This window comes from Meles meles, chromosome 11, assembly GCF_922984935.1.
Source record: "Meles meles chromosome 11, mMelMel3.1 paternal haplotype, whole genome shotgun sequence".
Lineage (NCBI taxonomy): Eukaryota > Metazoa > Chordata > Mammalia > Carnivora > Mustelidae > Meles > Meles meles.
The window spans coordinates 9,428,057-9,444,219 of record NC_060076.1 but is presented as its reverse complement, the minus strand read 5'-3'; the positions used below and the strand labels follow the sequence as shown (position 1 = coordinate 9,444,219).

At 39.2% G+C, this 16,163-nt stretch overlaps 1 protein-coding gene across 7 annotated transcripts in view; it reads right to left on the bottom strand.

Annotated features, from left to right (window-relative positions):
- MAPKAP1 (MAPK associated protein 1) overlaps positions 1-16,163 on the bottom strand; it is a 249,295-nt gene that overhangs the window by 128,069 nt on the left and 105,063 nt on the right. For all 7 annotated transcript variants that reach the window (XM_046022726.1, XM_046022730.1, XM_046022729.1 and 4 more), the window contains one exon: positions 9,274-9,446. In XM_046022726.1, coding sequence (XP_045878682.1) covers positions 9,274-9,446 — 173 coding nt within the window. The remainder of the gene's footprint in view (positions 1-9,273; positions 9,447-16,163) is intronic.

Sequence of the window (16,163 nt, the reverse complement as noted above, 5' to 3'; positions counted from 1 at the left end):
AGCTCAGGTCATGATCTCAGAGTCCTAGGATTGAGCCCCACATTGGGCTCCTCACTCAACGGGGAGTCTGTTTGTCCCTCTACCCACCCCCCTGCCTATACTCTCTCTCTAATAAATAAATAAATAAAATCTTAAAAAAAGAAAATTTCAAATTGTAAATATGACTCACATTTGCAGTTTACATTACATATTTTTTTCAGCTTTACTGAAATGTAACTGAAATAACACTTGTAAGTTTATTCGTGGTAATCATTTTATTACATATGTGTATTTGATACACTTACATATTACAAAACTATTACTACCAAGTACATTAGCTAACACCTCCACCACATCGTATATTACCATTTCTTTTTGGGGATAAGAATATTAAAGATCTACTCCCTTGGCAACTTTCAAGTATATAAAATAGTATTGTTAACTGAAATTGCAATGTTGCACGTTAGATTTCCAAAACTTATTCATTTTCTTTCTTTCTGGGTGGCGGAGAGGGAGAGAATCGTAAGCAGGCTCCATGCTGAGGACAGAGACTGACATGGGGCATGATCTCATGACCCCGCGATCATGACCCAAGCTGAAATCCACAGTCAGGCGCTTAACTGACTGAGCCACCCAGGCACCCCCAAAATGTATTCATTTTCTAACTGGAAGTTTGTACTCTGACCAGTATCTCCCCATTTCTCCCATCCCCCAGTCCATGGTAACCACAATTCTAATCTCTGTTTCTATGAATTTGGTTTTAGACTGCACATATGTAGTGATATTATGCAGTATTTGTCTTTCTGGAACTTATCTCATTCAGCATAACGCTCTCAAGGTCAATCCCATGTTGTTGCAATGGCAGGATTTCTTTCTCACAGCTGAATAATATTCTACTATGTGTATCTATACCACATCTTGCTCATCTTTTCATCTATAGACAGACATTCAGGTTGTTTTCATATCATGAAAACTGTGAAACATATCACTGTGAAAAAATGCTGCAATGAATGTGGGTGTGCAGATATCTCTTTAAGATCTTGTTTTCATTTCTTTCAGATACACATCCAGAAGTGGAATTGCTAGATCATCCGGTAGTTCTATTTTTAATTTTTTTTTAAAGATTATTTATTTATTTATTTGACAGACAGAGATCACAAGTAGGCAGAGAGGCAGGCAGAGAGAGAGAGAGAGAGAGGAGGAAGCAGGCTCCCCGCTGAGCAGAGAGCCCGATGCGGGGCTCGATCCCAGGACCCTGGGATCATGACCTGAGCCGAAGGCAGAGGCCCCAACCCACTGAGCCACCCAGGCGCCTTATTTATTTATTTTTTTGACAGACAGAGATCACAAGTAGGCAGAGAGGCAGGCAGAGAGAGAGGAAGGGAAGCAGGCTCCCTGCTGAGCAGAGAGCCCAATGTGGGGCTCAATCCCAGGACCCTGGGATCATGACCTGAGCCGAAGGCACAGGCGTTAACCCACTGAGTCACCTAGGCGTCCCCTATTTTTAATTTTTTAAGGAACCTCCATATTGTTTTCCATTGTGTCTGCACCTATTTACATTCCTACCCACAGTGCACAAGGGTTCTCTTTTCTCCATATCCTCGCCAACACTTGTTATATCTTGTCTTTTTGATGACAGCCATTCTAACAGTTGTAAGATGACTGCATTATCTTTCTTTCGGACAGCACTACTCTATTGCCAGAAACTGCCACTCACTGAGCAATGCGATAATCTCAAAAGTATACTACTCTAGCTTTCGAGACTACAGCAAAACTCTTCAGGCTTTTAGTAGCTTACCCGTCAGTAGCCTCATAAAGAACAATAGTAAGTAAGAGACCAGTGAAATATGTTGAATATTTAAGGGACTACTGAAAAGAAGAAGGCAAAGAATAGCTATTCTAGTGTACAACAGAGTCATAATATAGGACTAAAGTCTGCACAAAAACTGGGACTAGTCAAAATTACCCTTGAAAAATCCCTTAAGTTATCTATGAAGCAGAGTAAATGTGGTTGCCTGTAAAGAACAGGTGTATACCTCCCACCTCAAGTTCCTGATGGGATAAAACCTCACTGAATTTTATTTTTCTTTCTTTCACGAATGGGTATTACTCAAAAGATACTGTTTCACTTTTGAATATGATGAAATATATGTTAAAAAGGAATGTTTAAAAATTTTTACATGTCGAAAATAGATCCACACAAATATAGTCAACTGATACTTAACAAAGGAGTGAAAGCTTTGGGAGCAAAGCAGCAAAAGGAATGGAAAATGGATAATCTTTTCAAGTGGGTATTCATGTGTTAAAAAAAAAATCTAGACATAGACCTTACACCTTTAACAAAAATTAACTCAAAATGAATCACCGAGCTAACTGTGAAACACAAAAAATCATATAAAACTTCTGGAAAATAATACATAACAATATTTAGGTAACATTGGGTCTCATGATGATTTTTTAGGTACAATGCCAAAATACAATCTATGAAAGAAAAAAGTGGTAAGTTGGAGTTGATGCTGTTAAGAAAATGAAAATACAAGCCACAGGTAGGGAGAAAATCTTTACAAAACACATAACTGATAGGTATATAAAGAACCCTGAAAAACCAATAAGAAAACAACCCGATTAAAAAGTTGGCCAAAGATCTGGACAGCTCCCCAAAGAATACAGATAGGTGTCAAATAAGCATATGAAAAGATGCTCAAAAAGGGAACTGCAAATTCAAACAAAGATGAGATACCACTGCACACCTATTAAAATAGCTAAAATCCAAAACATTTACAAAACCAAATGCTGGAAAGGATTTGCAGCAAAAGGAACACTCATAAATTGATGATGGAAATACCAAATGGTGTAACTATCTTGGAAGACATTTTGGCAGTTTCTTGGAGTTAAACAAAGGCTTATCACACAATCCAGCAACTGCACTCCTAGTTACTTGCGAAATGAATTCAAAACTTATGTCTACATGAAAACCTGCCATAAATGTTTATAGCAGATTTACTAGTAATTGCCAAAAACTGGAAGCAACCAAGATGTCCTTCAATAGGTGAATGGAAAAACAACTGTGGTACATTCTTACCATGGAATATTATTCAGCTAAATAAAGAAATGAAGTAGCAAGCCATGAGAAGACATGAAGGAACCTTAAATACATATTACTAAGTGAAACATGACAGTCTGACAAGGCTACATATAGTATGATCTCAACTAGCTGACATTCTAGAAAATGCAAAACTACTGAGACAGTAAAAACATAAGTGGTTGCTAAAGGTGAGGAGGGAGAGACGAAAGAGTGGAACACAGGGCATTTCTAGGGTGGTGGAACAATTCTCGATGATGCAGTCGTTAGGACTACACGATATAGGGGCGCCTGGCTGACTCAGTCGGAAGAGCACGTGACTCTTGATCTCAGGGTCCTGGGTTTGACCCCCACACCGGGTGTAGAGATTATTAAAAGAACAAATAAAATTAAGAAAAAAAAAGAACTGTACAATACAAAGAGTGTACCCTAATGTAAACTATTGACTTTAGTTAGTAATAATGTATCAGTATTGGTTTATCAATTATAACAAATGTACCACACTAATGCAAGGTGTTAATAACAGGGGAAAACAAGTGTCAGGAAGATGTGTGGCAACTCTGAACTTTCTGTATGGTTTTTCTGTAAACCTAAAACTACTGTAAAAATAAAGCTTACTAAGAAATGTTTTAAAAATCTTATAGGTAACTGACTTCAGAATTTTAAATAAATCGAAACAGAGAAAGGCCACAACAAAAAAACATAAAACACAAAACTTAAACAAGTTGACTAACATGAAACTAACACATCAACGGTGAGGATAAATGTTAGTAAGATTAAACTTCCCTTTAAAAAGACAGTATTTAGGGGTGCCTGGCTGGCTGAGTCAGTGAAACACGAGACTCTTGATCTTGGAGTTGTGAGTTCAAGCCCCACATTGGGTGTAGACATTACTTAAAAATAAAATCTTTAAAAAAAAAAAAAAGAGTGATTTAGACAGGGTCAAAAAAAGAAAAACCTCACAAAATTATTTAACATATTTAAAACAAAAAAGGCAAAGATAATAGGCTGAACACAAAGATCAGACAAATGCAAAGAACAGGGGGTGAAAAAGCTCATATTACTGAAAGCAAAGAAAGAGGCAGGACACAATACATAAAACAAATAGAACTGTTTTATATTGAAAAAAGTAGAACTCACAATAAGATATGAAATGCATGAATACTGTTGGGTGCTGAAATACGTAAAGTGGAAACTGCTGAAATCTCAGGAGAAACTGACAGAAACAAACAAGAAAATGGAAACATGAACCCACTTCTCTTAATCATCCACAGACCAAATAGTCAAAAATATAAGAAGATAACAGTAATTAAAGATATTGCTTTAATAAGAATACACTTAATTCTCTAACACAGAGAATGTCTCCAGAATCCACAAAATATTTATAAAAATTTATTGTGTAGTAAGTCCCCCAAATATAAATGAATATCTAAGCAGAAATTTTATAGGCCACATTTTCTGATGAAAATTCAATAAACATGAATCCAAATAACAAAATCTAAATTAAAAAATTCAACCACCTAGAGACTGAAATGATTTCTGTTCATTTCTTGCAAATGTTTTCCCTAAAATCGCTGTATCAAAAGCAGCAGGAAATTAGCATACGTATCACATTCCATCTTGCTCAAGAGTCACAGGTATAAGAGCAAAGGAAGCCAAAAATTCTAGCCAAATTCTCCATTCCTTCCCTGGGGCCAAAGCCTACTACCATTGACAGTTTTCAAGGCCCAGAGACAGGAGAATAATATTCCTAAATAAGTGGTTTGCTTAACAACCAGACTGAAACCATGCATCTAGCAATTTGGCCTCCTGTGAATGAAGAGCTCTTCACACGGCTAACTCACTGGAAAAGATCAAATAAGGATCTATTCCAACACTTAAGTACAAATAAGCTAGAAGAAAATTCCTTGCACTGTACTGCCCGACAGGAAGAGATCCCAGGTATTTATTTCATAGATTGTCTTTATAACAAACAAAACTGAGCAATCCACCATCACATAAGAATTGTAAAAAATTTCAAAGAACCAATGGTTCATTCAGATTCAATGTAATTTTGTAATTCAAAAAATACTTATAAAGCAACTACTAAAAAATGTGAATGTGCTAGATATCTCAGGAATATAAATCTTAGTAAGAGGTACTCAATTTCAGAGGCTTACAAACTACTGTAAGAGACAATCTCTATTTTGGGGGTTCAGAATTGCTAATTAAATGATTTGAATCTTCCTCGTCCTTACTACTGTTTTGTCTGCTTTGTCTATCAGGTTTCAATTGGAATGCATCAGAATTTCCCATTATGACTGTGAATCAGTCAATGCTGCTTTACAATTCCCTCAAAATTTTGGGGGACTATATTGCTGGGGCATATTATAATCTTGGTGGGCCGTGTCCCTTTTTTCATCATATAGTTTACCAAAATATGTCTATTGATGTGTTTTTGCCTTAAATTCTGCTGTTTTGAGTCTTTGCAACAGGTCCACTTCTCCACCTTCACCTCTACCCTCCATCTCCCTTGGCCAGGTAAGGCTGAATAAAGACTATGGCCCATGGGAAAGCAGAGGCAGACTGGCTGCCTGACAGCTTCTGGAATGGAAAGGAAACAAAGATTTTGTAAAAGAAAAGTTCTTAATTTTGATGAAGTCCAACTGATCATTTTGTTTTCTATTATGGATCCTGCTTTCAGTGTCATGTGTAAGAACTCTTCATCTAGCTCTTGGTCCCAAAGATTTTCTACTTTGTTTTCTCCTGAAAGTTTAAAAAGTTTTACATTTCAGTCTCAATTCATTTTTGAATCAATTTTATACAGATAGATGAGGTTTAGGTTGATTTTTTTGGTTTATGGATATTTTACTGTTCCAGTAGCATTTGCTGAAAAGGCTAACCTTCCATTTCGTTTATATGTGCTTTTAATATGAAGACTCATTTGTATCTTCCTCCAATCTGGGAAATACTCTGGCATCATTATCTCTTCAAATACCGTTTCTCCATGATTCCCTCCATTCTCTGCCTCACTAGTGGGAGGCTCTCCATCTTTCCTTCATGTCTCTTAACTCACTCATCTTTCATTTTCTGTATCTCTTTATCTCTCTGTGTTACATCCCAGGTTAGTAATTGAAATCACTGGTACTATCATTCAACTTAGTCCCTCTTTAATTGTGCCCAGTCTAGAGTTTACCCCATATCATTTTTTGTTACTTTAACAAATACATTTTATATTTCCAGTACTTTTAATTGGTTCTCTTCTAAATCCACCTCTTAATTCTCATCTGCTTGTTTTCTTCCACTATTTCTTAGACATTTATCGTGGACATTATTCCTTCATCTCTTTGATGATTTTAAACGTATTTATTTGAAGTTGATTTTCAGAATGCTTACTGTATTTTCTTGGGAGTGAATTCATCTCCTGATTATTGTCTTTCTTAGTACTCATTACATTCATTTGTTTGGGAATCTTAATTTGCTAGTTCTTCTTGAATAGGAACAGTTTCTCTCTTTCGCTCTCTTCCTCCCTTCCTCTCCCACCCCTTCCTATTCTTACAGCTTTGCACCATCCTCCATCCCCATCAGAGCAGAGACCGTCACTCTAGAACCAGGTCTTATCCTGGCAGCTCAGGGTTCCCATCCCTTGGAAACACTAGGGCTATCATAAAGCCAGTCATGTCACGGCCAGGTCCCAGTGGCACTGCTATCTCTATTCCCCCTCCTCCCCAGAAACACAACTTTGAATAAGCCACAGACCCAGGCAGCTTTGCTCAGTTTCTTTTCATAAGGAGGACAGTCCCATCCCAGTTTCTAGTTTCCAGCAGTAAGACTTCCACTGGTCTTGTTCCGGGGATGAAGTTCCTTTGGTCTCCATACCCTCAAGCAGTGTTGTCCACTCTTTTGACATCATGGCATGCTTTGAAAACAGTATGTGTACCACACGTGGGTAGATGGATAAGACTTTTCCTCACCCAGAAATGACAGCTGGGGGCTCTGAGTACCCCAGGGCACTGCCTAACTACCCGAAGCCTGATAATAGTCAATATTTTACACCCCAGTAAACTTATTCCCAACATGTTCTCTGGGAAGTGCCATCCTAAAAGAACCAACTCCCTGCACACACTATTTCCATACCTGGTTCTGTTTTTAGTCTACCAGCACGTTTATCTTGTTATTAAAGTCCAAGTATGTCAATAACATATCTCATTTATCACTGCTATATATTTGGAATGGAATACAGAATTCAAAGCCGAATTTAAAGGACCATCATAACAAAGTCCATGCTGTGCCCTCTGTTTTAGAACACCCTCCTCTCAACCTCTCCGCATCACTTTTCCCTACTCCTTCAAGTTTCAGCTTAGGTGTCGCTTCATCAAAGCTGCTCTTCATGAATCCACTCTCACCCCCGACTACGGGGTCAGATGTTTTCACAGAACCCAATTTCACATGCTATTGTAAAATATTACCATTACCTATTTACCTTAAACAGTAGGCTCACTGGTGGCACGAAGTGCCTTTTTCATTTCTGTATGCCAAGATCTAGCACTGTGCCTCCAGTAAGTACGGATTCAGTGAATATTTTAATATCACCCATAATACTAGAGTAGGGAGTATAATGTAATAGAGAACAGCTAGGGCTCTGAAGCCAGAGATCCCCAGGTTTTAATGCCAGTTCTATCACTTACTGTGTGATTTAGGAAGGTTACTTAACCTCTCTGAGCTTTAGTTTCCTCATCCATAACATTATGTTACAGAGTCCTGACTCTGTTCACTACTCGCTGTGTAACTCTGGGCAGCCCTGTGTGTCTCTTGGTCTCAGTGCTTGCACCAAGCCATATCTTAGTTAACTCAAACATGCACAAATTCCCTAGCATTTTGGGTCCTTTTCCTGTTTTCTTGCTTCTACTTCATGTTGAAAAAAAGGGTAACACTATAGGTCAGGTCAGCCTTGGGCCGAGCTATTGACTCTACCCTTTTCTGAGCCTACGTGGTTAAAAGGGCGTGGCTGAAAGGTTTCTACTGCCATAGAAGCAGTAAAGATTATCCTTATATTCACGCAAAGTGGAGGGCAATGTCATAAGAACTTGAAAGAATAATTTATTTTTTAAAAGATGTTATTTATTTTAGAAATAGAGAGAGAGAAAGCGTGAGCATGAGCAGGGGGAGGGACAGAGGGTGAGGGAGAGACAGAATACCAAGCAGACTCCACCCTGAACCCACAGCCTGATGTGGGGCTCAATCTCACGACCCTGAGATCATGACCTGAGCTGAAATCCAGAGTTGGATGCTCAACTGACAGAGCCACCCAGGTGCCCCCAAAGAATAATTTAAGTACAAATTAAATGCACCTCAAGAAGAAAAAAATAACTAAACAACTGACCACAGACTGGATTGTTCTAAGAAAAGAGAAAGTCTCCATAAGAATCCACTCCAAAATGAAGGTACCCACTATATTTTGCTGTATCCCAAACCTTACTGCTCAAGAGAGCACAGCAAACTGAAGAGGATGGCTATCAGATGAGACATTTAAGTATGGGAGAACCAACATGGGAAAGCACTTTAATGTTCGGGTTAGGATATACAGGCAGGAGTCTATTCAAGTACTACACTTTTAATAAAATAATTTAACCATAAACAGAGCTTAGAAACTGAGGAAAAAACCATGCCACTGACAAAGACTGTAATTCACACCAAAAGAAAATAATACAAAAACCTTAGCATCAAACAGACCAGAAGTCAAATCCTGATTCTGCCAACTCCCACTGGTGTGATCTTAAGCAAATATCAATCTCTGATTCTGAATTTCCTCCTCTGCAGAATAAGGATCATGATGCTTACCTCACAGAGAGCCAGGAGAATTAAACAAGAAATTTGGTGCGTAGAGATCAGCATTAGTGCCCAACTCATGGTAGGTGTTCAACAAATATGAGTTCCTTCCTATGGCCTCCCAAGCAACTTCGACCAGCAAGCATCATAAAAGGGTTTTGAAAACTGCTAAAATGTATTTCCTCGTGTCTAGATTCACAAACTCATCAGTCTACTTCATAAGCAGATTCTCTGAGATAAGCCTGAGATATACAGACCCAAGATCTGGTGAGCGACCTGACCTGGATCCACATGGACGTCTGGTTCCCAGGCCAATGTCTAGAAAGACTGACTGGGCCCAGAATGCAACAGGGGTGGCTAGAAGACAGCCAGAAACTAGAGCAGCGAAAAAAAGGAAGGATTACTTGAGCTTCGGCTCCCGTCCTTCACTTGTGTATTGCCAGCAGATGAGCCCGATCAGGTCCTGCACCCTGGCACTGGCCATTGTCACCACGGTCATTGGCAGCAGTCTGTCCTGGCTCGAGTGCAGGGGGAGGTAGACGTCGATCTTCTTGGTTGCTGTTGTGCCTACATGACCCTGTGGAAGGAACACATGCATGAGAGTAAAGCACACAGTCATGGTCATGCAGACGCCAATGGGCCACAATGACGACTCACCAGCCATTTCTCATCCTTTTAGCACAGACCTCCTTCAGAGCCTGAAATGGCCCCAAAGTGGAAACACTGTCTTGTTTTAAGGGTTTTTTTTTCCCCCTTTAATTTTAATTTTCTTTTTTTTTTAAAGATTTTATTTATTTATTTGACAGACAGAGATCACAAGTAGGCAGAGAGGCAGGCAGAGAGAGAGCAGAGGAAGCAGGCTCCCCACTGAGCAGAGAGCCAGATGTGGGGCTCGATCCCAGGACCCTGGGATCATGACCTGAGCCAAAAGCAGAGGCTTTAACCCACTGAGCCACCCAGGCGCCCCTAATTTTCATTTTCTAATGGTCTAATAGATCCAGCTCTGCCTGCAGTAAGGTAAATGAGCACTACAACCAAAACAAATTAATAGTGGTGAGCAGACCTGATGTTTGGTGTCAGAAATGTGCTTTGCTACTTATATGGTGTGGGCTTGGACAAGTCACCATTAGACCCTGACATCAGCTGCTCCCCCTGAAAATTACACCACTCCTTGAGACTTTGGAATTAGCTGCATGGGAGGCTGCCATACTCCATGCGTGAGGAAACATTTAGGCCTGCAGCACTGGAACCAAGGGCTTGCCTTCTCAGAGCCTGGGGGGCTAATTCCCTTATGCAGTACACCTATTTATTTCAGTCATCTGCATTAAAGTTCAAGGATCCTTGGTCTTACATTATTGTCCTAACAACAATACCCAGACTGCCCTATACATACTCAATTCCTTCCACACACTTATTCTCCCTCCTGAAACTTCCACTACCCTCTGAAACTCCTGCACTAATCAGCAAACTTCCATAAATCACTTTTTTAAAAAAAAAAAGATTTTATTTATTTATTTGAGAGACAGAGAGTGAAAGAGAGCATGAGAGCTGAAAAGGTTAGAGGGAGAAGTGGACTCCCCATGGAGCTGGGAGCCCAATGCGGGACTCGATCCCGGGACTCCAAGATCATGACCTGAACTGAAGGGAGTCACCAACTGAGCCACCCAGGCACCCCAAATCATTTCTTTTATTTAAAATTTTTTTAAACATTCCTTCTACTGCTTTGTCTTAATTGAAACTTGCTGGTCACGAGGATACTGCTTCCTCTGCTGTCCAGAAGACTGTTCTGTATTTTTCTTTTTTAAACCCAAGTCCTCAAGGCCAGGATGTTGAATAGGTATTCTTGTCCTCACTATTTCTAAACTATTATTTCTCCTTTCTTGCAAAAATCCCTGCTGCTTTGAGACCCAAGCCCTCCAACTATACTATCCTTTCCTCCTACTTCTTTTGTTTCTGTTACCCACCAACCTTCCAGGCATGCTTCTCTCTCACTGAGGAGTCTTCTTTCCACCCCAACAACACCATCATTCTTGGCAATCCCATCTAAAGGAAAATCCATGTAATACCCAAGTGTCTCAATCCCTAGACCATGTCATCCCATGTGTTTTTATCTCTTCTCCCTTCAATCACTTATAGTGGGTACACCAGGGATCTGTACCAACTCCAAAATCTCAAATTAGAACATCTATTCGGTAACTATACTTTAATATACTTTCATCTCACTTGTTCAAGTAGTCCCCCAAATTCTTCAACACACAATTTACTGATCTACCACTATAAATGATGTCACCATTATTTCCCAATACCACCCTTGAGATTACATGATCAACCACTATAATCATTCCTTTGTAAATACAGTTTTAATACTCTCTTCCTCCATGGGACTCAACTGGCAGAATGCCAACCTTGGATAAACCCAAACCTCTGTACTCCCCAACCAAATACTGCTGGAGAAAAATCCTGTAACTGCACAGATTGTTTTGACTTTAAAATCATGATGATAAACCTCAAACACTTAACACTGGATAGCATGCCCATGCTCCTGATCCAATCTGTACCCCATGCATGCAAGACCACCACTGCATACTTGTGCTTCTCTCCTCAAACTCCTCATGAGCCTGCCATGACCTCAGCTCCTATCCTTTGCTCATATACTGCCAACAGATGAGAAATATTCTTATTCTTCATTAAGAAAAGAAGACCTTTCAGAAAGGAATTCTCTTTTCCTCCCATAATTAAATTCACAAACTTAACCTGGATTTAACCACATACACCTCCTACACCAGAGTGTCACTCGTTGCATTGAAGGTTAATCTCTCTACTAATATTCTGTGCCCCTTGGCTCTTACTTTCACAAGGACTTTAATCCTTTACTTACTTTACCCTTCTCCTACATTATCAACCTCTTACTCTTTTGGCTTCCATGACACACACTCTCAGTTTTTTCAGTGCTCTCTGGTCTCTTATTCTCAGTCTCCTTTGCAGATTTCTTCACTCTACAGTCTCTGTTTGTTAGCACTCTCTGGCCACTAGATTGGGCTCTCTTTTGTCTCTCTGTATATTTCTTCCCTAGGTATCTCACAACCCCAAAGTTATAGTACAATCTATATTCTGTTGACATCCAAATCTTATCTCCATCTCAAACTTCTCCCTGGAATTCCAAATCCATACATCAAACTGTCTATACAATACGTAGAAAAGTATCACAAACTTTGAAACTCAAGTTCAAATCTGAACTTTTCAGTATTCCTCACTCCATTCCGCCCCAAATAACAACACTGTTCCTCATTTCAGGAAATGCTACTACCAACTAATCCAGCTGCTTATATCAGTAATAAATTCTTCTTTCTCCTTCCTGTCTTCTACCTATTCTCTTAGTAAGTTCTATTGTCTACTGCCAAAATGTATTTCCATAGAGAAAAAAAAGTCTTTTCAGCAAATGGGACAACTGGGTAGCCACACACAAAAGAATGAATTTAGACCCCCTACCTCGCATCATATACAAATATTAATTCAAAATGCATTGAGATGCCTAGGTGGCTCAGCCAGTTAAGTTCTTGCCTTTGGCTCAGGTCATGATTCCAGGATTCTAGGATCCCACAAGGGGCTCTTCGCTAGGTAGGGAGCATGCTTCTCCCTCTGCTTGCCACTCGCCCTGCTTGTGCTCTCTCTCTGACCAATAAATGAATAAAATCTTTTTTAAAAAAATGGATCAAAGAGCTAAGTTTAAGGTTAAATCTGTAAAACTTTTAGAAGGAAATATAGGTGTAACTTTTTCATGCCCTTTGATTAGGCAATGATTTCTTTAACATGATACCAAAAGAAGCAACAAATAAAATAAATTGGACTTTACAAAAATTGAAAACTAGTGTCTCAAAAGCACTAACAAGAAAGCAAAAAGAATCAGAATAGGAAAAAATATTTGCCAATCATATAGCTGACAAAAATTTAGTACCCAGAATATATGAACAGTTCTTATGACTCAACAATAAAAAGATAAATAATCCAATCTTTAAGGACTTAACTTATTTATCTGAGCGAGAAAGAGAGAAAGAGCAGGGGGAGGGGCAATGGGAGAGGAAGGAGAATCCCATGCAGACTCCCCACTGAGTGTGGAGCCTGAGGAGGGGCTAAATCTCACATCCTGACATCATGACCTGAGCCAAAATGAAGAGCTGGGCACTTAAATCCACTAAGCACCCAGGCGGCCCCTCCAATCTTTAAAAGGGCAAAGAACTTGAATCGATATTTCTCCAAAGAAAATATACAAATGGCCAATAAACACATGAAATAATGTTCAACATCATTATTCATTAAGGAAATGCCAAATCCAAATCACAATGAGATACCACTTCACGCTCACTAGGATGGTTATTATTTTTTTTTAAACAGAAGAAATAAGAAGGATTAGCATGGATATGGAGATGTTAGAACCCTCATACATTGTTGGTAAAGATGTAAAATGCTGCACCCATTATGGAAAAATAGTTTGTCAGTTTCTCAAAACTTAAACATATAGTTACCATACGACTCAGCAATTCCATTCATAGGTGTACTCAAGGGAACTGAAAATGTGTACATAAGTGTACACAGCAGCATTATTCATGATGACCAAAGAATGGAAACAATCCAGACGTCCATCAACTGATGGATAGATAGGCAAAAATGAATGCAATGGAATATTACTTAGCCATAAAAGGGGACAATGTACTGACATTCTATAACATGGATGAAGCTTGAAAACTTCATGCTAAGAGAAGGAAGTCGTTTCATAAAAATTAACCCAGTTATATGAAATGTCCAGATTAGGCAAATCTATAGAAACAAAAAGATTAATGGTTGCCAGAATATTGGAGGGGGGTAAGGTACAGGGTATTGAGAAGTATGAAGTTTCTTTTTGGGGTGATGGAATTGTTCTGGAGTTAGATAGTGGTGATAGCTGTATAACATAGGAATATACTGAAAACCATGAAATTATACACTTTAAGTTCATTAAAACAGTAAATTTTATGTAATGGGAGTTTTAACTCAATTTTAAAAATTGAAAAATCTGTATTTCAAAACCATCCCACTTCTCTGCATCTCCACTGCCACCAAAATACCATGAAGTTTCACCTGGATTGTTCTAATAGATTCTTGACCTCCTATATTCTTACCTACTTCAATTTGTTCTTAAAACACAAGCTGGATTATTTTTTTTAACTCAAATTGGATATTATACCTCTGCTTAAATTCCTTCAATGAGTGCTCCCATGATACTTTGAAGAAAATCCAAATTTCCTGCAGTGTCCAACAAAGCACTTCATGATCTGACCTCTGCCTAACTCTCCAACATCATTTACTGCTGCTCCCCGGCCTGCTTGTTGTCATAGCTCAGCTACGCCGGCCTTCTAGAAGTGCCCCGAGTGTGTGTGTGTGTGTGTGTGTGTGTGTGTGTGTACCTGTTTCTCCCACTTTCTAGAACACAGCAAATGTTATTCATTACATCTAGAAGGCTCTTTCTCATGACATTTGCATTCTCTAAAGTACGGGTCTGGGCAGGTTACTTAATCTCTCTGTTCCTACATTGTCTCATATGTAAAATGATAATGACAGGACCTACCTATCAGAGAACTCTTGTGAAGATTATTATTAGTTATTAATATTGTTATTATTAAAGGCTCAGCTCATATGACAACTCCTCAGAGAAGCCTTCACTGATAATCCTGTAGAAAGCCCCTTCCATAGTTACTCTTACCCATAACCTGTTCATTTCCTTCGCAGCACTTAACAATTGGATATTATGTATTTCTGTACACCTTGAGTGTATGCCTTCCTATGAGAGCAGCCATAATAATGTCTGCTTTGTTGACTTCTCTATACACAATGGCTAGCACTGTGCCTAGTGCACAGACGGCTCTCCAAAAAAATCTGTTGAACTATGGAATGAATGCACAGATGACTCAAAATGCCTACCAGGACAACATGGCAATAACTCAATAAATGTTAGTTTCCCCCATCCATCCATCTTCCTCTATGGGTCTGTTTCCTGGTAGTGGATGGAGATGGAGGTACTTGAGAAATCAAGGGGTTCCATCGTTAACATTCTAACTCTAGGATGGAAAAAAAAAAAAAAAAAGATCAGAACTAGGGTAAGGAAATACATAAAATCAGTTTTTAAAACTTTTAGAGAAATTTCACTTCTCATATGACCTAGAATCTAATATTAGATTTACTGATCTTTTTTTTAGTCTTGCCTGCCATCAAACAAATAATAAAAAAAAGTAATTCTCGGGGCACCTGGGTGGCTCGGTGGGTTGAGCCTCTGCTTCGGCTCGGGTTATGATCTCAGGGTCCTAGAATTGAGCCCCACGTCAGGCTCTCTGCTCAGCGGAGAGCCTGCTTCCCCCACCCCTGCCCACCTCTCTGCCTACTTGTGATTTCTCTGTCAAATAAATAAATAAAATCTTAAAAAAAAAAGTAATTCTTTTACAACAATGCTCTTTCTCTCTCTCTCACTCCTGCACACACAAAGGTACCATGCATGTTTTTCAGCTGGGAAACAGTAATTCCAATAGCTAGCTAAGTTGTCTCTAAATATCAAGTGTTTTGACCTTATCAGGCAATCCAACGGTTAAAATTAAAATAAGCTTTTTGAAGTGGGTATATTGCCCCCTTACCACTCTCTTCTCAACCCCCTTTCAGACCCAGCCCAATATGGTTTATTCCTCCTTTTCCTTCGGTAGAACTGGAGCTGAGGGGCTAGAGGAATCACAATGAGAAATGTGAATGTGTTTCACAAACTGTAAAGTGTGTCAGAAATGCACAGCAGTGCACCAGAAAGAGCCTAGGTTTTAAAATCAGACCCACTTCTATTATTCAGGCCAATTACACAGTCACAGGAGGACAAAGATGGATGCTGCAAGGAGCCCTAATAATAATATTTATTATTACAATAAGAGCTAGCATTTATTTAGAGCTAACTGTTAAATAAGCTCTGGTAAATGTTTGCGTAAATTACCTCATTTAATACTCAAAATCACTATAACAGGCAGAATTCTATCATGACCCAATATTATAGATGAGAAAACTAAAGCTTATAAGGCTATAGTCATCTGCTCAAGCTCCCACAACCAAAGTGGAAGAGCAGAGCTCAAACTCATGCCTGACTCCAAAGCCCCTACAAACACCAATGACTTCGTTCTCTAAAGTTCTTCTAAACGTAATCAATCTCTACTCTCCAAGACCTGAATCCCTCCCTCCCACACTGACCTTCTCATAAACACATCGAGAGCACTGCCTAAAGCAGTTTCCT